The sequence below is a fragment of the Babylonia areolata genome, chromosome 26, assembly GCF_041734735.1.
Source record: "Babylonia areolata isolate BAREFJ2019XMU chromosome 26, ASM4173473v1, whole genome shotgun sequence".
Classification (NCBI taxonomy): Eukaryota; Metazoa; Mollusca; class Gastropoda; order Neogastropoda; family Buccinidae; genus Babylonia; species Babylonia areolata.
The window spans coordinates 34,358,261-34,383,260 of NC_134901.1; the positions used below are offsets into that span (position 1 = coordinate 34,358,261).

General features: G+C 41.9%; 3 protein-coding genes across 4 annotated transcripts in view; 2 read left to right on the top strand and 1 right to left on the bottom strand.

The window, feature by feature from the left end:
• The window catches only part of LOC143300594 (uncharacterized), a 55,436-nt gene that overhangs the window by 13,588 nt on the left and 16,848 nt on the right, over positions 1–25,000 (bottom strand). Inside the window, exon 3 of the mRNA XM_076614371.1 lies at positions 22,669–22,873. Coding sequence (XP_076470486.1) covers positions 22,669–22,873 — 205 coding nt within the window. The remainder of the gene's footprint in view (positions 1–22,668; positions 22,874–25,000) is intronic.
• Positions 3,883–7,942, top strand: LOC143300410 (uncharacterized). 2 transcript variants are annotated; one of them, XM_076614050.1, is made up of 5 exons: positions 3,899–3,960; positions 5,814–5,844; positions 6,015–6,124; positions 6,413–6,703; positions 7,015–7,942. In XM_076614050.1, exons 3-5 carry the CDS (start codon positions 6,049–6,051, stop codon positions 7,380–7,382), a joined length of 735 nt encoding a protein of 244 aa, XP_076470165.1. In that variant the 5' UTR covers positions 3,899–3,960; positions 5,814–5,844; positions 6,015–6,048; the 3' UTR covers positions 7,383–7,942. The 2 variants fall into 2 exon arrangements, with proteins under 2 accessions (XP_076470163.1, XP_076470165.1); XM_076614048.1 differs by lacking the exon at positions 5,814–5,844 and having other exon boundaries at positions 3,883–3,960; positions 6,017–6,124.
• On the top strand, positions 14,999–19,077 carry LOC143300471 (uncharacterized). Its single transcript, XM_076614178.1, has 4 exons — positions 14,999–15,060; positions 17,317–17,424; positions 17,706–17,996; positions 18,161–19,077. The coding sequence occupies exons 2-4, from the start codon at positions 17,349–17,351 to the stop codon at positions 18,526–18,528; spliced, it is 735 nt and encodes a 244-aa protein (XP_076470293.1). The 5' UTR covers positions 14,999–15,060; positions 17,317–17,348; the 3' UTR covers positions 18,529–19,077.

The following is a 25,000-nucleotide window of genomic DNA, read 5'->3' on the forward strand; positions in this document are numbered from 1 at the left end:
TTATTTTGCAAACGTTTTGGTGCAGATAGTAAGAAAGGGAAATTACTCTGTAATTAATGCTAGGGGACTTAATTTGCTTTGAACTGATCTTTCTCATCTTAAACATTGCATTTTGAAATCATACTCAATACATAAAAAGCTTCGTTTTAAAAAAAAAAGTTTATCACAAGTGAGTCTTGAAGACCTTGCCTCTCTTGTTTCTTTTTGTTGGCCTTAACTGCGTGCAAGGCATGGAACACACTAGTTTTCTTCTTTTCTTAAGTACTCTGTACGTGGCTTTCTGAAAGGAAAAAGAAGATAATAAAAAAAACTGGCAAATAAAGAAGGAAAAAAATACCAAAATAGATCCATTCATACCGCTCCTTTTTTTAAAAATTTTAAATCTTAATATGTGTGTGTATGTGTGTGTGTGTGTGTGTGTGTGTGTGTGTGTGTGTGTGTGTGTGTGTGTGTGTCTGAGGGATGTTCGTTGCATTCTTTAATGTACGACGAGTGCTTATATATGTCTGGTTTTAGTGTGTGTGTTGCTTGTGTCTGTATCAGCCGCTTCTCTCTGAGTTGGTCTCTGTGTGAGCATGCATACAATGAGATGTGGGTGGTTTGTTGTGTTTTCCTGTACTTTAATATATCTTCTTCGTTGGTGATTTTGCTTCCCAATGTGCTTCACATCCTACCTCTATGTAAAGAAGTAAAAGTAAACGAATACATTGGTAATAATTATCATGATCATACAAATAATGCCAATAACAACAAAACAACAACAATAATTATAATGATAAGAATATCAATAATAACAGTAACAATACAACAAGAAAAACAACAACTACTACTTCTACCACCACTTCTACTACTAATAATAATGTGAAATGAATCATTAAAATCAGTGCTGACACCACCTTCGATACCCATGCCATTTCCATACGCATTTAAGTATTTAGCATACTACTGAATAACTTTGTAAAAGTTGTCAAGGATTATGGTGGTCGTGTACCATTGTGAACTATATTTTTCGATGTGTTTAGGGAGGAGAGAGACAGAGACAAGGGCAGAGACAGAGAGAGTTAATACGAGCTCCAAAGAGAGAAATACAGACAGGGAGTACACAAATTACAGCAAAGGGCGAAACAATGGAAGAAAAAAGTTAATGTTATCTTTTATAAGATAAGAAGATTGAATTAACGCATGCACAAACACAAACACACGTGCGCGCGCGCACACACATACACAAAGTCAAGGTTGTGTGCACACAAATGCACGCACACGAACAGAGAGAGAGAGAGAGAGAGAGAGAGAGAGAGAGCGAGCGATATTTCATTTATTGAAGGCCATGGTCCCATATGAAGAAGGGCAACAACAGAGTTAATAAACAATACATAAATCAAATAAGCACTACTGGTCCTCACTAGATTGAAGACACCAGAGAGCCTCGCAGCTGAAATGCTTTGAACAGATAAACTGCAAAACTACGAACGATATTTCCATTGCTAGAAGCCATCAGCAGACCTAACTGGAACAAACATGGATCTGTATAATACTTCTTCGGTAAGAATTTCACACAGAGTTGATGCAAAACAGGACACATCAAATCAAAGTGAACTTCATCTTCAATAGAGACTATGCACAATGGACATAACAAAACAAATTTATGTATACTGTTATTGCGAAACTTATTAACATCAATTTCGGTTATACCAAATCTAAATCTGGTAAAGGTAAATTATGGAGAAAGAGAGACAGAGAGACACAGAGAGAGAGAGAGAGAGAGAGAGAGAGAGAGAGAGAGACAGAGAGAGACGAAGGAGATATGATCAAGAGAGACAGACAGACAGACAGACATAGAAAGAGTAAAAGCAAGACAGAGACACAGACGCAGATTGACAGATCTGTAACATGTCCTTGAGCAAAAAAGCCCCGTCCAAAACGACATCCTGTACCGGTGCAGACACACCCCTCTGTTCAGGTGCCGTGACCACCCACATGGAAACAACAGAACTTGTGTGCAGGTCAATGGCCGTGACTGACGTAGCAAAAGTCACAGTACTCGTCACCACTTACACCTCGCCTCTCTCTCCCTCCCCCCTCTCTCTCTCTTGCACTCTTCACTTACCCCCCCTCTCCCCCCCCCCCCACTTCTTTCTCCTCTCTCTTGCACTCTTCACCACTTATCCCGCCTTTCTCTCACCCCTTCTCTCTCCCTCTCTCTCTCACCCACCCCAAATGATATCAAAAGTTAAAAGGGTTTAAAATACGTGTGTTTCAGACAATAAAGACTCAGTCAAAGATACACAACCTGTTAGATGCTCTATTCGCTTTCTCCTACGTTGACCAAATTTATATATTTTAATATATATATATATATATATATATATATATATATATATATATATGCGTGCGTGTGTGTGTGTGTGTGTGTGTGTGTGTGTGTGTGTGTGTGTGTGTGTTGCATGCAGGTCATGGACACCTGCTTTTTTTTTTTTTTTTTTGCGTGCTGCACATGTCTTCTTCATAAGCGAAATTTTTTTTTTTTCACATCACTTTTTTCTTGAATCATCTGCAATGGTTCCAATAATATTCAGATAGGTATTATTATGATATTGGCGGCATCATAAAATGAAATATATACTGAAATCATTCAATAAATAAATGAGACAATGAATTTGTGTTACATTTACTTTATATGTGTGAGCGTGCGTGGCACATGCATGTGTGAGCATTTGCATATATATATATATATGTTTGTGTGTGTTTGTGTGTTTGTGTGTATGTGTGTGTGTGTGTGTGTGTGTGTGTGTGTGTGTGTGTGTGTGTGAGAGAGAGAGAGAGAGAGAGAGAGAGAGAGAGAGAGCTGCTGTTCGCAGTTAGTATTCCTCCTTGGCACCTTTAGTATTCTTTAGTGTCCGATATATATATATATATATATATATATATATATATGTACATTAATTTCCAGTAATCTTCCCCTTTTTTCACTATATATATATATATATATATATATATATATATATATATATATATATGTACATTAATTTCCAGTAATCTTCCCCTTTTTTCACTGTACATTTTTGTTACCACCCCCGACCCTCCACACACGCATACAGACACAAACGTACCACGTAAACACACGCACACATGCGTGCTTGCATTGTGAACCACTCACATGAACGTACGCGTTGTCTTTCGTAAGCACAATCACATATAGGTCTACACATGCGCGCATGTAAAGACACAATGCATGGTATTTCAGAAAATTTAATACATTAGTGAACAATTACTTGCCCTCAGGATATTTTAACAAAACTGAATAATTACATAAATGTTATGAAGTGGCAACGCTTACTTTACTCATATTCGATCTTTGTTATTCAACCTTCTTCTTCCTATTATTATCATTACTCTTATTACTACTGCTGGTGTTCTTTTCCATTGCTTTTTTTGTTTTGTTGTTGTTGTTAAAGTTAGTTTCATTATCAATGTTGTTTTCGAATTGATTGTTGCTGTTTCTGACAATCTTTACTGTCACTTGTCACCAGAACCTGTTTCGTATCTTCTGCAACCATCACAGAAACACAAGCAGACATCACCCGAAACAAAAACAATAATGCTGTTTGGTCCGAGACTGGGCCAATCGCAGAACTGCTCACTCGGGTGGAAAGGGAAGTGTGTGGGTTCAACTGAGGTTGAAGAGGTCAGCAAACATGTGCGTGAATCGATATCCGGTAAGAAAGGTGTGACTAAATCCGGGTCGCGTTCTTTTTATTTTATTATTATTATCTTTTTTTTATATTGTTTATTCTTTTTTCCTCTCGTTGGGGACCACGTCAGTGGGTTTTTGATGTCGGGGTGTGTTCCGGGACACAGGCTATAAAAATGACCGCTTCACAGGTTGGAGACCACAACAGCTTGTTGCAAGTTGTAGCTGATCACCCATCTTCTGCACAGCTGACAAACTGCTGGGTTCAGGTGAGAATATCTTCTGTCTGTCTCTTGACTCTGTCCGTCTTCTCTGAAACGGTAGGTGTTTTTTCATTTTGTGCATCAAGGCAACTGATCAATAGTCCGAATTAAAAAAAAAATTAAAAAAAAAGAAAAGAGAGAAACTGAATCCGTTTTATTGGATTTACCTTGTATGTTTATTTAGTAATATTTCATTGACATATTTTTTTTGTAGGGATCATGTCTTAATATCTATACATTTATCTTTTTCTCTATAGCTTCTCGCATTTCCAATTATCATTATCAACGTGTTTTGATTCTCTCGACAAACCCACAGCACAGCTGAAACAACGCAGAAACCAACATGGATTTTCAATGTTAAAAAAAGGAAAACTTTTTTCTATGTATAGATCGCAAGGTTGTACCTGTCCTGTGTATAGATCACAAGGTTTTACCTGTCCTGTGTGTAGAACACAAGGTTGTACCTGTCCTGTGTGTAGAACACAAGGTTTTACCTGTCCTATGTGTAGATCACATTGTACCTGTCCTGTGTGTAGATCACAAGGTTGCACCTGTCCTGTGTGTAGATCACAAGGTTATACCTGTCCTATGTGTAGAACACAAGGTTGTACCTGTCGTGTGTGTAGATCACAAGGTTGTACCTGTCCTGTGTGTAGATCACAAGGTTGTACCTGTCCTGTGTGTAGAACACAAGGTTGTACCTGTCCTGTGTGTAGACCACAAGGTTGTACCTGTCCTATGTGCTCCACCCCCATCCCTTCTACTCCCTCCACCCTCCCTGTGAGGTTATTGCCGACTCAGGTTGCAGAGGGCAACATGGATTTTCAATGTTAAAAAAAACAAACAACTTTTTTCTATGTATAGATCGCAAGGTTGTACCTGTCCTGTGTATAGATCACAAGGTTTTACCTGTCCTGTGTGTAGAACACAATGTTATACCTATCCTATGTGTAGAACACAATGCTGTAACTGTCCTGTGTGTAGATCGCAATGTTGTACCTGTCCTATGTGTAGAACACCCGGTTCTGTGTGTATATCACAAGGTTTTACTTGTCCTATGTGTAGATCACAATGTTGTACCTGTCCTATGTGTAGAACACAAGGTTGTACCTGTCCTTTGTGTAGATCACAAGGTTGTACCTGTCCTGTGTGTAGAACACAAGGTTGTATCTGTCCTGTGTTTAGAACACAAGGTTGCACCACCACTATGTGCTCCACCCCCATCCCTTCTACTCCCTCCACCCTCCCTGTGAGGTTATTGCCGACTCAGGTTGCAGAGGGCAACAATTAAGATACCGTTGTCATGAATAAAGTGTAACGACATATGCCATTATTTTGTTTAAATGTTACATAAAAAAAATCAGAAAACTAACATGTCAGCTGGTATCTCGAGCTGCCGGGTATTTTAGTCGAAATCAAAAACGAGAAATAACGATCTTTGTTGAATGAGGACGTAAACAATAGTAATTGTGATTATCCAAAAAATGAGAAATGACAAACTTTTCGAATGAGGACATTCATACATGGGACTATGAAAAATGAGAAATGACAAACTTTTCGAATGAGGACATTCATACATGGGACTATGAAAAATGAGAAATGACAAACTTTGCTAAATGAGGACGTTAATATGTGGAGTTCTGGTCTTCATTGTTCCTTCTTGTCTCTGACTTCGTTCACAATAACGGGCAGTCAGGGCTTTCGTGATACGTTGTCAGCATGTATGACAGGGCTTTTCTGTTCTTTATCTTTGTCAGTGTTGACAATGGTTTGTCATTTCAGACACTGTGTCAGTGGTGACAGTGGTTTGTCATTACAGAACATGTCAGTGCTGACAATGATTTGTCATGTCATTTCAGACATTGTGACAGTGGGTTGTCCTGTCATTTTAGACACTGTGACAGTTGCTGACAGTGGTTTGTCATTTCAGACACTGTAACAGTAGTTTGTCACGTCATTTCAGACACTGTGACAGTAGTTTGTCACGTCATTTCAGACACTGTGACAGTAGTTTGTCACGTCATTTCAGACACTGTAACAGTAGTTTGTCACGTCATTTCAGACACTGTGACAGTTGCTGACCGACACGGAACGATGACAGTGTACGCTGTGGAAACCATGACCTTGTGCCTGATGGCCGCCTTCTGCACATCGCTGGCTCAACGTCCAGGTAATGACCACACCTGTGTCTGTCTGTCTGCGTGCTGTCTGTTTCTCTGCTCATCTCTCTCTCTCTGAACTCTGTGTCTGAACTGGACTGAGTCTCCTGTGTTTCCTCTCCATGTATCACCATGCATCATCGCCATCATCATCGAACTATCTGGGGACATGGTTCTACCTTTTGTTTTTAGTTCCTTCTTATAAAAAACAAAAACACACAAAATATGCATTTTTCAGGACTAATGATCAGCATAAATATGATCAAAGAACCTTTCTCTCTCTCTCTTTTTTGTCACAGCGTTGGCCATTAACCGCACCCTTCTCCCAGTTGATAAAATACAAGGCCCGCAGCTGACAACGACAGTCCTCAACGTGGATTTGCGGTCAGGATACAGTTCTCCACTTCCCGCTGGCGTCACGTGGCACTCCGGACTAACACCCAATCAACAGAAGTGCGCGTGCGACCGCCAGGGGGTGCTGAAGCTGACCTTTGGCCCCACGCGCAGGCGCGCGGAAATCAACATGACGTTCGAGTACTCACATGGCTGGACCTTCAACGTGGGCGATTCTGTGTCAAATAACGGATATGGTACGGTCGTGTGTGTGTGTGTGTGTGTGTGTGTGTGTGTGTGTGTGAGAGAGACAAGGTGGAAGATATGTCTTTAGCGATAAAATCTTGTTCACGTCCAACCTGTTGTGTCTAAGATGCTTGAGACATCATTTAGAGAAAACCCTCGAAAAACCAACTCCTATTTGAAACATTCTAACAATTTCAATGGCAACAATTTGTATAGTGCACTTTCCTGAAGTAGCATGGATGCTTTAAACAAAGGTCCAACCCATAACCCTTGTGAAAATCACACTGGCCTCTAATCACTGACTTGTACGTTTCCCTCACAGCTGGAGACGGCAGCACCCAAGATTACGACGCCGAGGTGCACTCCGTCAACAACAGGATCTACTTCTACGGCAGAGACAACCCTGCCGGTGGAACCTACGGCCTGCTCCACAGCCGGCCTGACTACGTGGGCGTGCAGCCCTACACCACCCTCACCCTCAACATCGCCGACGAGCTGGCCACGGCCGACAACGGGGACCACTACCTGTACATCAACTCTTACAAGCTCTTCGGCCTCAACGGCCAGAGCGACAGCTCCCCCGGTGGGGTGAACCGTGACGTGTACCTGGGTATGAACCGGGTGGTGGCCGGCTCCTACAGGAGTGGCAGGGGTCTGTGCAACGTGCGTGTCAGGTTTTATCCCTCGTAGACAGAGAGTGGGTGGGGGAATCATGGGGGTGAGAAGAGGGTGTCTCTCCATTTTCCTGAGCTAGGTGTCCACTTTAATTCCAATGTAGTCGGGGCATCTCTCTGTTTATTGCAACGGTCGAGTGTTTTCCTTCATTAAACTTTGCTGGATTTTTGTTTTCGTGATTTATTTTTAAGAGAATTGTTTTGGTATTTTAATAAGATGTTTTTTCTGTTGACGAAATGTTGTTATTTACGCTTCTTGCTATGATTTTTATACAGTACTGTGTGGGAACGTATGGTTTGGTTCGCTTAATCCGCGAGTGTGGTCTGTTTTTCTATTCACTTGCTTCTTCACTATGTTTTAAGTTAACATGTTGATGAACACTGGTCAAGATCATGACGTCTTTCTCTCAAATCATACTCTAGTTTTTCAGTGTCTTCCATGCTCATTAAGATGTGTCATCTTCTATTACGCCTATTGTCACTGATAATTTGAAAGAAAACAAGTTTTGTGTTCCTTATAAATGTTCATATTTTCATCATATATATGGCTGTAAATAATAAAGAATGGACAGAGAAATGTGACATACTATATTTTTGTTATTTCATAGCTGATTGTCTCTCCCTCTCTCTCTCTCTCTCGCATGCACACACCCACACACACGTGCTATTAACTAAGTAAAGAAAAGGCAGTATCCACTTCGAAAAAGGGAGAGACAGACAGAAAAAGGGAGAGAGTGAGAAACAGAAACAGAGAGAGGAGAAAACCTAGCAAGCCTCAAAGAGAAACCAAAATGAAGGAGGGAGCCCGATATTTCACGGCCTCCAAGCACGCTCCTTGATTCTTCATTTCGATTGAACTGACAGTGCTGTGGATTGCCCCCCACCACCCTCTGTGTGTGTGTGCGCGCGCGCGCGTGTGTGTGTATATGTGTGTGTGCGTGCGTGTACATGTGTGTGTGTGCTTGCTTGCGTGTGTGTGTGTGTGTGTGTGTGTGTGTGTGTGTGTGTGTGTGTGTGTGTGTGTGTACAACGGCCCAAGATAAAATGTGTGTGTGTGTGTGTGTGTGTGTGTGTGTGTGTGTGTGTGTACAACGGCCCAAGATAAAATGTGTGTGTGTGTGTGTGTGTGTGTGTGTGTGTGTGTGTTTATGTGTGTGTGTGTGTGTGTGTGTGTGTGTGTGTGCTTATGTGTGTGTATGTGCGTGCGTGTGTATGTGTGTGTTTATGTGTGTGTGTGTGTGTGTGTGTGTGTGTGTGTGTGTGTGTGTGTGTGTGCGCGCGCGTGTGTGTCCCCCTCTCTCTCTCTTCTCTGAGCGAATGCGTCGGACCCCCAACAACCTCTTCTCTCCGGAAACCAACCGTTAAAGTACCCGTTCAAAAAGCTCAAAAACGGAACCTAACCCGTGTGTAGGCGCATCTGATATAACGAACATTCGCTGTGGAGGTACAACCTCGCAAACGCTCCCTCCCCACGCAAAGTCCCCCACGGACAAAAAGCGTACCCGTTCTTGAAACTCAACAGGAAGAAGTCAACAAAACCAAGGTGTATATATCATCCACATATTTGAAAATCAGTAGATCAATCAATAACCGAATACAAAAAAACAACAACAAAACCCCCAAAAGAAATCTGTATGGAGTGTGTAACAGATGCAAAGTGTGTAACGTTTCAACCCCCACACTGAATAAAAATCTTGCGTTGCCTTGCCTTAGCTTGCTTCTTTTTGCCTTACCTTACCTTGCCTTAGCTTGCTTCTTCTTGTCTTACCTTACCTTGCCTTAGCTTGCTTCTTCTTGCCTTACCTTACCTTGCCTTACCTTTCTTTGCCTTACCTTACCTTTCCTTGCCCTAGCTTACTTCGCCTTGCCTTACCTTGCCTTGCCTTTCCTTGCCTAACCTTTCCTTCCTTGCCTTACCTTGCCTTGCCCTAGTTTACTTTCCCTTGCCTTGCATTGCAAACACAAAACAAAGCAAAAAGAAAAGAAAACAAAACAAACAACAAAAAACAAAACAAAAACCAACAAAAAACAGAAAGAACAAAGACAGATTGCTCACAACTCGTCTTGAAGAAGAAGGACCTGCGTGCACTGTGAAATGACCTCGCAACACACAACACACTGCCGCACCATGCGACACAATACAACACCATACAATGCCACGCCATACACAATATGCCGTCTCATGCAATGCAATCACAATACAAACAATACAATGCAATATGATTCAATACAACACATCACATCACATTCCATTACAACACAACACAAGACGGAGTTGGGGTGATGCGGAGGGTGAAGGGAAAACCGATCCGACATTGTGGAAATCTGAAGTAAAATGTGTCCGGATATTTAGGAAAATATCACGCAGACACACAGGCACAGACACGCGCACACACATACACTGATCTCTCTCTCTCTCTCTCTCTCTCTCTCTCTATATATATATATATATATAAATGCACAAATACAACTTATACAAACACACGTAAACACATACACGTAAACAAACAAACACACAAACACACACACACACACATGCACACACACACATGTGGAACAGAATGTGCAGAGACAAGCGCAGAGGAAAGACATATAAAAGTGGTTGATCAAGCAGAACACATGCATGCACACGCTTACAGACAGACAGACAGACCGACAGACAGACAGACACACACACACACACACATACACAGAGAAACAATCCTCCACGTGTTAACCCTTTTAAAGAGGACCACCAAATCAGTGCACCATTCAGTGAACAGAAAAACAATAATCCATACACAGCACAATACCACTGTTCTCAGACAGTGTCCTGTAAAACGTCTTGCACCCACTGACCGCCTTCACGTGTGTGTGTGTGTGTGTGTGTGTGTGTGTGTGTGCGGCCGTGCGTGTGTGTGTGCGTGCGTGCGCGTGCATGTGTGTGTGTTGAAATCCTCCACCCCCCCTTCTCTCTCTCTGTGTGAATTAAAAAAAAAAGTTCCCAGTCACGCTCAGTCGAGTTACAGTGACAGATACCATCAACCTCTTCTCTCCGGAAACTAACCGTCAGGCTACCTGATTAACAAGGATCGAAAACGGAAACTTACCGATGCTAAAGTGCACCGGTGTTTGCACCGATGGTACACCCCAGCAAAAGCTCCCCCCAGCACAAAAACTCTCACTGAGAAAATTTCAATCTGAGCTAAATCTCCGTTGTCAGAAGCTCTGCACTTCACAATTCTATGTATGTTAGCTGATGGGAAAAGATCAACAGCTGGAGCGTGAACTTGTCTGTGCCATTCTGAAGTTTTTGTTGTTCTTTTCGGGGTGGGCGGTGGGGTGAGTGCTGAAGTGGCATCATCCACACCCCGGGTTCTCAACACACAACCATACACAGAAGGTCGATGTTCTGTAGTCTCACTGCCAACAGTTCATTGGTATCTGTCAAAATCAGGCCACCACGAGACCACACATAAAACAGCACCCTACAGTTGGAAGCCGGGTCACTTCAGTGGTGTTTTTAGCGTACCTCTTCTGACCTAACACACACAGGACATCACCTACTATGCCCTCTACTAAACACAGTAATGGCGTAATGGCCGCGCCCAGTTTGGTTTGGGACTATTTTTTCTTCTACCTATCAAGTGGTGGTTCTTTACTTTGAAATGTACTGCGTTAAACCACTCACGACCACACAAACAATTACATATCGTGAACAATAACAAATGTACAAGACTGTATATCACTGTCTGGAACTAAACAAGGATGCATGCTATCACCATTTCTGTTCTCCCTTTGTATCAAGCAAACAGTGGTTCAGTCAGACAAAAGAGGAATCAGTGGACTCTTTCTGTTTGATGACCAGGACCTTTTTTCTTTTTGTTGGCCTTAACTGCGTGCAAGGCATGGAACACACTGTTTTTCTTCTTTTCTTAAGTACTCTGTGCGTGGCTTTCTGAACTTACCGAAAAAGACAAAAACGATCAATAAATTGTCAATAGACAAAAGAGTACTGGCAAAAAAAATAGAAAGGAAAAAGAACATAATAAAAAAAAGGCAAATAAAGAAGGAAAAAAGATACCAAAATAGATCCATTCATACCGCTCCTCTTTTTTTATTATCCTAATATTTGTGTGTGTGTGTGTGTGTGTGTGTGTGTGTGTGTGTGTGTGTGTGTGTGAATGATGGATGTTCGTTGCATTCTTTAATGTACGACGAGTGCTTATATATGTCTGGTTTTAGTGTGTGTGTGTTGCTTGTGTCTGTATCAGCCGCTTCTCTCTTAGTTGGTCTCTGTGTGAGCATGCATACAATAAGATGTGGGTGGTTTGTTGTGTTTTCCTGTACTTTAATATATCTTCTTCGTTGGTGATTTTGCTTCCCAACGTGCTTCACATCCTACCTCTATGTAAAGAAGTAAAAGTAAACGAATACATTGGTAATAATTATCATGATCATACAAATAATGCCAATAACAACAAAACAACAACAATAATTATAATGATAAGAATATCAATAATAACAGTAACAATACAACAAGAAAAACAACAACTACTACTTCTACCACCACTTCTACTACTAATAATAATGTGAAATGAATCATTAAAATCAGTGCTGACACCACCTTCGATACCCATGCCATTTCCATACGCATTTAAGTATTTAGCATACTACTGAATAACTTTGTAAAAGTTGTCAAGGATTATGGTGGTCGTGTACCATTGTGAACTATATTTTTCGATGTGTTTAGGGAGGAGAGAGACAGAGACAAGGGCAGAGACAGAGAGAGTTAATACGAGCTCCAAAGAGAGAAATACAGACAGGGAGTACACAAATTACAGCAAAGGGCGAAACAATGGAAGAAAAAAGTTAATGTTATCTTTTATAAGATAAGAAGATTGAATTAACGCATGCACAAACACAAACACACGTGCGCGCGCGCACACACATACACAAAGTCAAGGTTGTGTGCACACAAATGCACGCACACGAACAGAGAGAGAGAGAGAGAGAGAGAGAGAGAGAGAGCGATATTTCATTTATTGAAGGCCATGGTCCCATATGAAGAAGGGCAACAACAGAGTTAATAAACAATACATAAATCAAATAAGCACTACAGGTCCTCCCTAGATTGAAGACACCAGAGACCCTCGCAGCTGAAATGCTTTGAACAGATAAACTGCAAAACTACGAACGATATTTCCATTGCTAGAAGCCATCAGCAGACCTAACTGGAACAAACATGGATCTGTATAATACTTCTTCGGTAAGAATTTCACACAGAGTTGATGCAAAACAGGACACATCAAATCAAAGTGAACTTCATCTTCAATAGAGACTATGCACAATGGACATAACAAAACAAATTTATGTATACTGTTATTGCGAAACTTATTAACATCAATTTCGGTTATACCAAATCTAAATCTGGTAAAGGTAAATTATGGAGAAAGAGAGACAGAGAGACACAGAGAGAGAGAGAGAGAGAGAGAGAGAGAGAGACAGAGAGAGACGAAGGAGATATGATCAAGAGAGACAGACAGACAGACAGACATAGAAAGAGTAAAAGCAAGACAGAGACACAGACGCAGATTGACAGATCTGTAACCTGTAACATGTCCTTGAGCAAAAAAGCCCCGTCCAAAACGACATCCTGTACCGGTGCAGACACACCCCTCTGTTCAGGTGCCGTGACCACCCACATGGAAACATAGAACTTGTGTGCAGGTCAATGGCCGTGACTGACGTAGCAACAGTCACAGAACTCGTCACCACTTACACCTCGCCTCTCTCTCCCTCCCCCCTCTCTCTCTCTTGCACTCTTCACTTTCCCCCTCTCTACCCCCCCCCCACTTCTTTCTCCTCTCTCTTGCACTCTTCACCACTTATCCCGCCTTTCTCTCACCCCTTCTCTCTCCCTCTCTCTCTCACCCACCCCAAATGATATCAAAAGTTAAAAGGGTTTAAAATACGTGTGTTTCAGACAATAAAGACTCAGTCAAAGATACACAACCTGTTAGATGCTCTATTCGCTTTCTCCTACGTTGACCAAATTTATATATTTTAATATATATATATATATATATATATATATATATATATATATATATATATATATATATATATATATGCGTGCGTGCGTGTGTGTGTGTGTGTGTGTGTGTGTGTTGCATGCAGGTCATGGACACCTGCTTTCTTTTTTTTTTTTTGCGTGCTGCACATGTCTTCTTCATAAGCGAAATTTTTTTTTTTCACATCACTTTTTTCTTGAATCATCATCTGCAATGGTTCCAATAATATTCAGATAGGTATTATGATATTGGCGACATCATAAAATGAAATATATACTGAAATCATTCAATAAATAAATGAGACAATGAATTTGTGTTACATTTACTTTTTATGTGTGAGCGTGCGTGGCACATGCATGTGTGAGCATTTGCATATATATATATGTTTGTGTGTGTTTGTGTGTATGTGTGTTTGTGTGTGTGTGTGTGTGTGTGTGTGTGTGAGAGAGAGAGAGAGAGAGAGAGAGAGAGAGAGAGAGAGCTGCTGTTCGCAGTTAGTATTCCTCCTTGGCACCTTTAGTATTCTTTAGTGTCCGATATATATATATCTATATATATATATATATATATATATATATATATATATATATATATATATATATATATATATGTACATTAATTTCCAGTAATCGTCCCCTTTTTTCCAATATATATATATATATATATATATATATATATATATATATATATATGTACATTAATTTCCAGTAATCTTCCCCTTTTTTCAGTGTACATTTTTGTTACCACCCCCGACCCTCCACACACGCATACAGACACAAACGTACCACGTAAACACACACACACGCACACATGCGTGCTTGCATTGTGAAGCACTCACATGAACGTACGCGTTGTCTTTCGTAAGCACAATCACATATAGGTCTACACATGCGCGCATGTAAAGACATAATGCATGGTATTTCAGAAAATTTAATACATTAGTGAACAATTACTTGCCCTCAGGATATTTTAACAAAACTGAATAATTACATAAATGTTATGAAGTGGCAACGTTTACTTTACTCATATTCGATCTTTGTTATTCAACCTTCTTCTTCCTATTATTATCATTACTCTTATTACTACTGCTGGTGTTCTTTTCCATTGCTTTTTTTGTTTTGTTGTTGTTGTTAAAGTTAGTTTCATTATCAATGTTGTTTTCGAATTGATTGTTGCTGTTTCTGACAATCTTTACTGTCACTTGTCACCAGAACCTGTTTCGTATCTTCTGCAACCATCACAGAAACACAAGCAGACATCACCCGAAACAAAAACAATAATGCTGTTTGGTCCGAGACTGGGCCAATCGCAGAACTGCTCACTCGGGTGGAAAGGGAAGTGTGTGGGTTCAACTGAGGTTGAAGAGGTCAGCAAACATGTGCGTGAATCGATATCCGGTAAGAAAGGTGTGACTAAATCCGGGTCGCGTTCTTTTTATTTTATTATTATTATCTTTTTTTTATATTGTTTATTCTTTTTTCCTCTCGTTGGGGACCACGTCAGTGGGTTTTTGATGTCGGGGTGTGTTCCGGGACACAGGCTATAAAAATGACCGCTTCACAGGTTGGAGACCACAACAGCTTGTTGCAAGTTGTAGCTGATCACCCATCTTCTGCACAGCTGAAAAACTTCTGGGTTCAGGTGAGAATATCTTCTGTCTGTCTCTTGACTCTGTCCGTCTTCTCTGAAACGGTAGGTGTTTTTTCATTTTGTGCATCAAGGCAACTGATCAATAGTCCGAATTAAAAAAAAAATTAAAAAAAGAAAAGAGAGAAACTGAATCCGTTTTATTGGATTTACCTTGTATGTTTATTTAGTAATATTTCATTAAATTGACATATTTTTTGTAGGGATCATGTCTTAATATCTATACATTTATCTTTTTCTCTATAGCTTCTCGCGTTTCCAAATATCATTATCAACGTGTTTTGATTCTCTCGACAAACCCACAGCACAGCTGAAACAACGCAGAAACCAACATGGATTTTCAATGTTAAAAAAAGGAAAACTTTTTTCTATGTATAGATCGCAAGGTTGTACCTGTCCTGTGTGTAGATCAGAAGATTTTACCTGTCCTATGTGTAGATCACAAGGTTGTACCTGTCCTGTGTGTAGAACACAAGGTTTTACCTGTCCTATGCGTAGATCACATTGTACCTGTCCTGTGTGTAGATCACAAGGTTGTACCTGTCCTGTGTGTAGATCACAAGGTTATACCTGTCCTATGTGTAGAACACAAGGTTGTACCTGTCGTGTGTGTAGATCACAAGGTTGTACCTGTCCTGTGTGTAGATCACAAGGTCGTACCTGACCTATGTGTAGAACACAAGGTTGTACCTGTCCTATGTGTAGACCACAATGTTGTACCTGTCCTATGTGTAGACCACAATGTTGTACCTGTCCCGTGTGTAGAACACAAGGTTGTACCTGTCCTGTGTATAGATCACAAGGTTTTACCTGTCCTGTGTGTAGAACACAATGTTATACCTATCCTATGTGTAGAACACAATGCTGTACCTGTCCTGTGTGTAGATCGCAATGTTGTACCTGTCCTATGTGTAGAACACCCGGTTCTGTGTGTATATCACAAGGTTTTACTTGTCCTGTGTGTAGATCACAATGTTGTACCTGTCCTATGTGTAGAACACAAGGTTGTACCTGTCCTGTGTGTAGATCACAAGGTTGTACCTGTCCTGTGTGTAGAACACAAGGTTGTATCTGTCCTGTGTTTAGAACACAAGGTTGCACCACCACTATGTGCTCCACCCCCATCCCCTCTACTCCCTCCACCCTCCCTGTCAGGTTATTGCCGACTCAGGTTGCAGAGGGCAACAATTAAGATACCGTTGTCATCAATAAAGTGTAACGACATATGCCATTATTTTGTTTAAATGTTACATAAAAAAAAAAAAATCAGAAAACTAACATGTCAGCTGGTATCTCGAGCTGCCGGGTATTTTAGTCGAAATCAAAAACGAGAAATAACGATCTTTGTTGAATGAGGACGTAAACAATAGTAATTGTGATTATCCAAAAAATGAGAAATGACAAACTTTTCGAATGAGGACATTCATACATGGGACTATGAAAAATGAGAAATGACAAACTTTTCGAATGAGGACATTCATACATGGGACTATGAAAAATGAGAAATGACAAACTTTGCTAAATAAGGACGTTAATATGTGGAGTTCTGGTCTTCATTGTTCCTTCTTGTCTCTGACTTCGTTCACAATAACGGGCAGTCAGGGCTTTCGTGATACGTTGTCAGCATGTATGACAGGGCTTTTCTGTTCTTTATCTTTGTCAGTACTGACAGTGATTTGTCATTTCAAGCACTGTCAGTGCTGACAGTGATTTGTCATTTCAAACACTGTCAATGCTGACAGTGATTTGCCATTTCAGACACTGTGTCAGTACTGACAGCGATTTGTCATTTCAAGCACTGTCAGTACTGACAGTGATTTGTCATTTCAAACACTGTCAATGCTGACAGTGATTTGCCATTTCAGACACTGTGTCAGTGGTGACAGTGGTTTGTCATTACAGAAACTGTCAGTGCTGACAATGATTTGTCATGTCATTTCAGACATTGTGACAGTGGGTTGTCCTGTCATTTTAGACACTGTGACAGTTGCTGATAGTGGTTTGGCATGTCATTTCAGATACGGTGTCAGTGTTGACAGTGGTTTGTCATGTCATTTCAGACACTGCCAGTTGCTGACAATGATTTGTCATGTCATTTCAGACATTGTGGCAGTGGTTTGTCATGTCATTTTAGAAACTGTGACAGTTGCTGACAGTGGTTTGTCATGTCATTTCAGATACCGTGTCAGTGCTGACAATGATTTGTCATGTCATTTCAGACATTGTGACTGGTTTGTCATGTCATTTCAGACACTGTGACAGTTGCTGACCGACACGGAACGATGACAGTGTACGCTGTGCAAACCATGACCTTGTGCCTGATGGCCGCCTTCTGCACATCGCTGGCTCAACGTCCAGGTAATGACCACACCTGTGTCTGTCTGTCTACGTGCTGTCTGTTTCTCTGCTCATCTCTCACTCTCTGAACTCTGTGTCTGAACTGGACTGAGTCTCCTGTGTTTCCTCTCCATGTATCGCCATCATCATCGAACTATCTGGGGACATGGTTCTACCATTTGTTTTTAGTTCCTTCTTATAAAAAACAAAAACACACAAAATATGCATTTTTCAGGACTAATGATCAGCATAAATATGATCAAAGAACCTTTCTCTCTCTCTCTCTCTCTCTTTTGTCACAGCGTTGGCCATTAACCGCACCCTTCTCCCAGTTGATAAAATACAAGGCCCGCAGCTGACAACGACAGTCCTCAACGTGGATTTGCGGTCAGGATACAGTTCTCCACTTCCCGCTGGCGTCACGTGGCACTCCCGACTAACACCCAATCAACAGAAGTGCGCGTGCGACCGCCAGGGGGTGCTGAAGCTGACCTTTGGCCCCACGCGCAGGCGCGCGGAAATCAACATGACGTTCGAGTACTCACATGGCTGGACCTTCAACGTGGGCGATTCTGTGTCAAATAACGGATATGGTACGGTCGTGTGTGTGTGTGTGTGTGTGTGTGTGTGTGTGTGTGTGTGTGTGTATAGTGCACTTTCCTGAAGTAGCATGGATGCTTTAAACAAAGGTCCAACCCATAACCCTTGTGAAAATCACACTGGCCTCTAATCGCTGACTTGTACGTTTCCCTCACAGCTGGAGACGGCAGCACCCAAGATTACGACGCCGAGGTTCACTCCGTCAACAACAGGATCTACTTCTACGGCAGAGACAACCCTGCCGGTGGAACCTACGGCCTGCTCCACAGCCAGCCTGACTACGTGGGCGTGCAGCCCTACACCACCCTCACCCTCAACATCGCCGACGAGCTGGCCACGGCCGACAACGGGGACCACTACCTGTACATCAACTCTTACAAGCTTTTCGGCCTCAACGGCCAGAGCGACAGCTCCCCCGGTGGGGTGAACCGTGACGTGTACCTGGGTATGAACCGGGTGGTGGCCGGCTCCTACAGGAGTGGCAGGGGTCTGTGCAACGTGCGTGTCAGGTTTTATCCCTCGTAGACAGAGAGTGGGTGGGGGAATCATGGGGGAGAGAAGAGGGTGTCTCTCCATTTTCCTGAGCTAGGTGTCCACTTTAATTCCAATGTAGTCGGGGCATCTCTCTGTTTATTGCAACGGTCGAGTGTTTTCCTTCATTAAACTTTGCTGGATTTTTGTTTTCGTGATTTATTGTTAATAGAATTGTTTTGGTATTTTAATAAGATGTTTTTTCTGTTGATGAAATGTTGTTATTTACGCTTCCTGCTATGATTTTTATACCGTACTGTGTGGGAACGTATGGTTTGGTTCGCTTAATCCGCGAGTGTGGTCTGTTTTTCTATTCACTTGCTTCTTCACTATGTTTTAAGTTAACATGTTGATGAACACTGGTCAAGATCATGACGTCTTTCTCTCAAATCATACTCTAGTTTTTCAGTGTCTTCCATGCTCATTAAGATGTGTCATCTTCTATTACGCCTATTGTCACTGATAATTTGAAAGAAAACAAGTTTTGTGTTCCTTATAAATGTTCATATTTTCATCATATATATGGCTGTAAATAATAAAGAATGGGCAGAGAAATCTGACATACTATATTTTTGTTATTTCATAGCTGATCCTCTCTCTCTCTCTCGCATGCCCCCCCCCCCCCCCCCCCACACACACGTGCTATTAACTAAGTAAGAAAAGGAAGTATGCACTTAGAAAAAGGGAGAGACAGACAGAGAAATAGGAAGACAGAGAGAGAAAAACAGAAACAGAGGGAGGAGAAAAACCCAGCAAACTTCAAAGAGAAACCAAAATGAAGGAGCCGGATATTTCACGGCCTCCAAGCACGCTCCTTGATTCTTCATTTCGATTGAACTGACAGTGCTGTGGATTGTCCCCCCCCCCCTCCCGTGTGTGTGTGTGTGTGTGTGTGTGTGTGTGTGTGTGTGTGTGTGTGTGTGTGTGTTTATGTGTGTGTGCGTGCGTGTATGTGTGTGTGTGCGTGTGTGTGTGTGTGTGTGCGCGCGCGCGTGTGTGTCCCTCTCTCTCTCTCCTCTGAGCGAATGCGTCGGACCCCAACAAACTCTTCTCTCCGGAAACCAACCGTTAAACTACCCGTTCAAAAAGCTCAAAAACGGAACCTAACCCGAACATTTGCTGTACAGGTACAGCCTCGCAAACGCTCCCTCCCCACGCTAAGTCCCCCACGGGCAAAAAGCGTACCCGCACTGAAACTCAACAGGAAGAAGTCCACAAAACAAAGGTGTATATATCATCCACATATTTGAAAATCAATAGATCAATCAATAACCGAACACGAAAAAAAACAAACAAACAAAAAACACAAAAAAACAACAACCCCCCCCCCCACCCACCCCAAGAAATCTGTATGGAGTGCGTAAAACATGCGAAGTGTGTAACGTTTCATCTCCCCTTATAGATACACGGAATAAAAAAATCTTGCGTTGCCTTGCCTTAGCTTGCTTTTTCTTGCCTTACCTTACCCTAGCTTTCGTTGCCTTAGCTTGCTTCGCCTTGCCTTACCTAACCTTACCCTGCCTGACCTTACCTTTCCTTGCCTTAGCTGGCTTCGCCTTGCCTTGCCTTACCTTACCTTACTTGCCTTGCCTTACCTTTCCTTACCTTGCCTTGCATTACAAACACAACAAAACAAAACAAAAAACAGCAAGAAGAACAAAAGAAAGAACAGAGACAGACTGCCCACTACTCGTCTTAAAGAAGAAGGACGTGCGTGCACTGTGAAATGACCTCACTCAGAACTCAAGACTGAAACCCGGAACACAGCGTGGTGTGTGTGTGTGTGTGTGTGTGTGGGGGGGGGGACCACGAGTGGGAGGGGGCAGACAGAGATATCGGTGAAGTAGGATGGTCAAGGACAAACCAAAATAAACAAATAAACAAACAAATCCAAACAGACAAACAAAAAAGCCCCCCACAAAACAAACAAACAACAACAACACACACACACAAAACAAACTAACAAAAAACACACAGACGGAACGAAAGGTTAACATCGGAACCCGACGACGATCTCTAAACCCGTGGTGCGCAAGCCCGAATCCCGCGCAGAAAAATCAGTCGTGGCTCGAAGTTCCACACAACACACTGCCGCACTATGCGACACAACACAACACCATACAATGCCATGGCATACACAATATGCCGTCTCATGCAATGCAATTACAATACAAACAATACAATGCAATATGATTCAATACAACACATCACATTCCATTCCATTACAACACAACACAAGACGGAGTTGGGGTGACGCGGAGGGTGAAGGGGGACTGAGGGGGCGGGGGAGGGTGTGGGATAACTCTGTGGGAAATGGACACGAGAGGGGATGGGCGGGGGCTGTTGTCTCTGTTCGCTGTACCGGAAAAACAACGCGCTTCCACAGGGCGGGGGCTGTTGTCTCTGTTCGCTGTACCGGAAAAACAACGCGCCTCCACAAACCTGCCGTTCACAAAGAGGAGACATGGCTGATCGATAGCAGCGTCTGCAGTAAAGTGCACGCTAACCAGATGCCATCGGAATTAATCCAACTCCACTCATTGAATCATCAATACTGAGAACTAGGAAACAGTGCAAAGAAAGACAGAAACACAGAGACAGCACGGACAGACAGGGAGAGAGACAGAGAGAAAGAGACAGTGACCCTAACTAAAAAAAGGGAAATAAAATCAGGGATAGAGTGAGACAGAGAGAAAGGACATGTGTGTGTGTGTGTGTGTGTGTGTGTGTGTGTGTGTGTGTGTGTGTGTGTGTGTGTGTGTGTGTGTGTGTGTGTGTGTGTGTGTGTGTGTGTTGTGTGTGTGTGTGTGTGTGTGTGTGTGTGTGTGTGTGTGTGCAGGAAAATGTTAGATGGAAAAGGGGTGAAGAGAGATGACAGACCGACTGAACGCTTTGCTAAATGATTCAAACTTCAGAGAATGTTTAACTTGTCTGTCTGTCTGTCTGTCACACACACACACACACACACACACACAGATTTGCTTCTGTTAGTCCAAACGATCTGAAATCCCCACAACGTAACGCTGGTATTGAAGACGAGGTACATGCTAAATTTTACATTCTACCTCTCATCGACCTGAGGTTTAAATATTCCATCTCGGTGCACAAAATATCCCTCTGACAGAACTCGCGTCAGAAGTCTAGAATTCATAATGCAAGACAAAAACAAACAAAAAACAAAACAAAACAAAAATCATGATACAGCACGGTTTTTGTATTGCTTTTCTTTTTATGCATTGCGCGTTAGCATGCACGGTTCAAAAGTAATAAATGAGTATGCGCAGGTGTTTGTGTATGAATGTATTCATGTGTGTGCGCGCGCGTGTGTGTGGGTGTGTGTGTGTGTGTGTGTGCGCGCGCACGTGCATGTATGCAAGGGTCTGAATGAGCGAGTGTGCAGTAGCGTGTTTGTATAATGAAAAATTAATATGCATGACGGAGTTCTCTCTCTTTCTGTGTCTCTCTTATCAAATAACGTCAAGGCTGGGTATCTTTAACCTACTAATTGTAGAGCACGTAGTTTAATAATTTAAAGTGGCGAAAGATGATGTAAAAAAACAAGATTAAAAAAAAGAATAAAACGCAATAGCATAATTGATTTAAAGTATTGAAAGATTCTGTACAAAAAAACAACAACAAAAAAACAACAAGCAAACCCAAAACAAATGAATAAAGCGCAGTTACACATATGGAAAATTGTTCATGATTCTGATGATTTATTACATTCTTTGTCATCGCGTAGTCTTTAAGTTTAACTATTCAACAATGAGTATGTACTGTTCACACACTCCTTCAAGAGTGGCCTTGGGCTTAACTGAATAATCCACCCACCCGCCCACCCACATCTCTTTCGGCAAGCCACCCTTTCATCAATTCATCAACCACACAAAGCCACCCATCCACTCACCTATATCCCCCCCGCCCCCCCCATACACACACACCCTTAAACCCCACCCTCACCCCCAGCCCCCGACACACACACACACACACGCGCGCGCGCGCGCGCAAGGAAGAGGGAGAATGAAAAGGGAAAGAGGATCAATAATAGAAGCGGAACAATAACAAGAACAAAACAGACAAACCATAAACTTGCAGTCCCTCCAACACACACAAACCACTCGACTATTTCCAAACCTTTCGTAGGAGTTTCGGCGCGTCGCTCCTGTTTCCGTGAAAACATTGGGGAGAAAACTCTGTACAGCCGGTCTTTGGCGGAAGCTAGCGCCGATTTCTCCGAGCCCGAGTGTTTCTGCCAGCCTCCGTTTCCGCTCTTCCGGTTGGGGGTGAGGGTCTCCTTATGTGATTTGCTTCGCGACGAGCTGCCGAGGCGGGGGCTTTTCTGCAAGCAGAGAAACCAGGTGTCGTGCTCTTGGGATCTTTATTCATTACCTGGTGGATCGTGGGAAGGGTTGGGGTGTACGTTTCTGTTGGAAAGGTGGAGATATGGTTTTATTTTGGTTGGTTGGTGTTTCTTGTTCGTTTGTTTGTGTGTGTGTGTGTGTGTGTGTGTGTGTGTGTGTGTTTGCTATCGCTTTTTTAAGGGGATAGAGGCTATAATATCTGTTAAAGATGAGAGAGAGAACAACATTTCATTTTTGTTACAGATCACAAAGACAGACAGACAGAGAGAGAGAGAGAGACAGATAGACAGACAGACAGACAGACGGTCGGACGTTGACAAATTGGACAATGGTGATCAAGTAAGGTAAATATAAATATATATTATCACAGGCTATTATAATTTGCTTGATAATTTCCCACGAAAATTTGTTTTTAGTAAATTCATGAAAATATCAATTCCGGAATGAACAAAAATCTCTGAACTAAAAAAGTCGTGTCTTTTAAACTTTCGGATGGAACTGCAAAAGAAGAAGAAGAAGAAATCTAACCAAAGTATCTTTCTGCTGGGTTTTCACAAATTGATAATAAGGAAGGAAACAAAGATGGAGAGAAAGAAAGAAATGAATCACTGTATGAAGGGACCTGAGAAAGAAAGAAACACAGAGAATAAAGGGTGAGAAAGAAAGATGGATGGTAAAAATAGAACAAAAGGCGGAAACATATATTTTCGGCTTGCGTGAATGTATTCTCTGTCTTCAGACGGACACAATAGAAGAGCTCCAACCGGGTTAACAATAAAGAAAGACCACACGCACACACACACACACACACACACACACTCTCTCTCTCTCTCTCTCTCACACACACACACACAACAACAACAACAAAACAGCAGCAGCAACAACAACAACAACAACACGTCCACAGCACCAGCATTATTCTGCCACCTCCAATCTCGTTCACAGAAACCAGTTTCAATCACGGAAACCGGTTTATTGCTCACCCAGTAATGAAGCGAGCTTACTTCTATCATGTGTTGCCGGTGTTATTGTCAAGATTAGGTACCGTCTCTGATTTAATCCCCGGCGTGAGACTTGCATATGCAGCCGTAGTTCTACATTTACATGGACTGCTCTCCCTCACAAAACATGATTTTCACTGGCAAAAAAACAAACAAAACAAAACAAAAAAACCACACACACAAAAAAACAACAAAAACAAACAAACAAAAAACCCCATTGAAAACCTGCAAACGCAATGCAGAATTCTTACTGATCTAATTCCGTTTTCCTCCTGTGTCATTCGCATATGTTAAAACCACCCTCCCCGTCACAGCATCACTGTGATGTCATCATATTACAGAGAGAGAGAGAGAGAGAGAGAGAGAGAGAGAGAGAGAGAGAGAGAGAGAATCAATCCAACATCCAAAATTTTCCTGTTTCTATCAATTACTACAGGTTATATATATATATATATATATATATATATATATATATATATATATATATATATGAACTCCTGGGTGTTTTCCACTTGCTCATCTTACCCATTCTCACTTTTTTTTCTTCTATTCGTTTATCATTATGTTTTGTTTTTTTTGAAATGCTGGATGAAAAAACAACATCTACGTTCAATTCACTACCCGTACTAAATAAATATTATACATTCAAATTATTAACGTCTTATCCTCCTACATCCAATCCCTACCCCTTCGCTCTCTCTTACGCTGCACTGCTTTCGTTTGTTTTGTTTCGCCTGTTTATCAACAGGACGTAGTCGTGGTAAAAAGAAATGATCAACCTGCACTTACGTTCCCGATACCCAAACATCTAGGTGGGGATCCCATTGCATCTTTGAACTTCCGCTCTCAATTGCCTGCCCCATCAATCACACCTCCGCTCTAGACCATGGAGCTGGGTTCTGAGATACGTCCGGTGTTCAATCTTTGTCCGCCTCTGTGTGTGTGTGTGTGTGTGTGTGTGTGTGTGTGTGTGTGTGTGTGAGAGAGAGAGAGAGAGAGAGAGAGAGAGAGAGAGAGAGAGAGAGAGAGAGAGAGATTTCATTCTGTTTCAGTTTCCACTTGGAAAACGATGTCATCTTCGCATTATATAACAATGAAATGCTT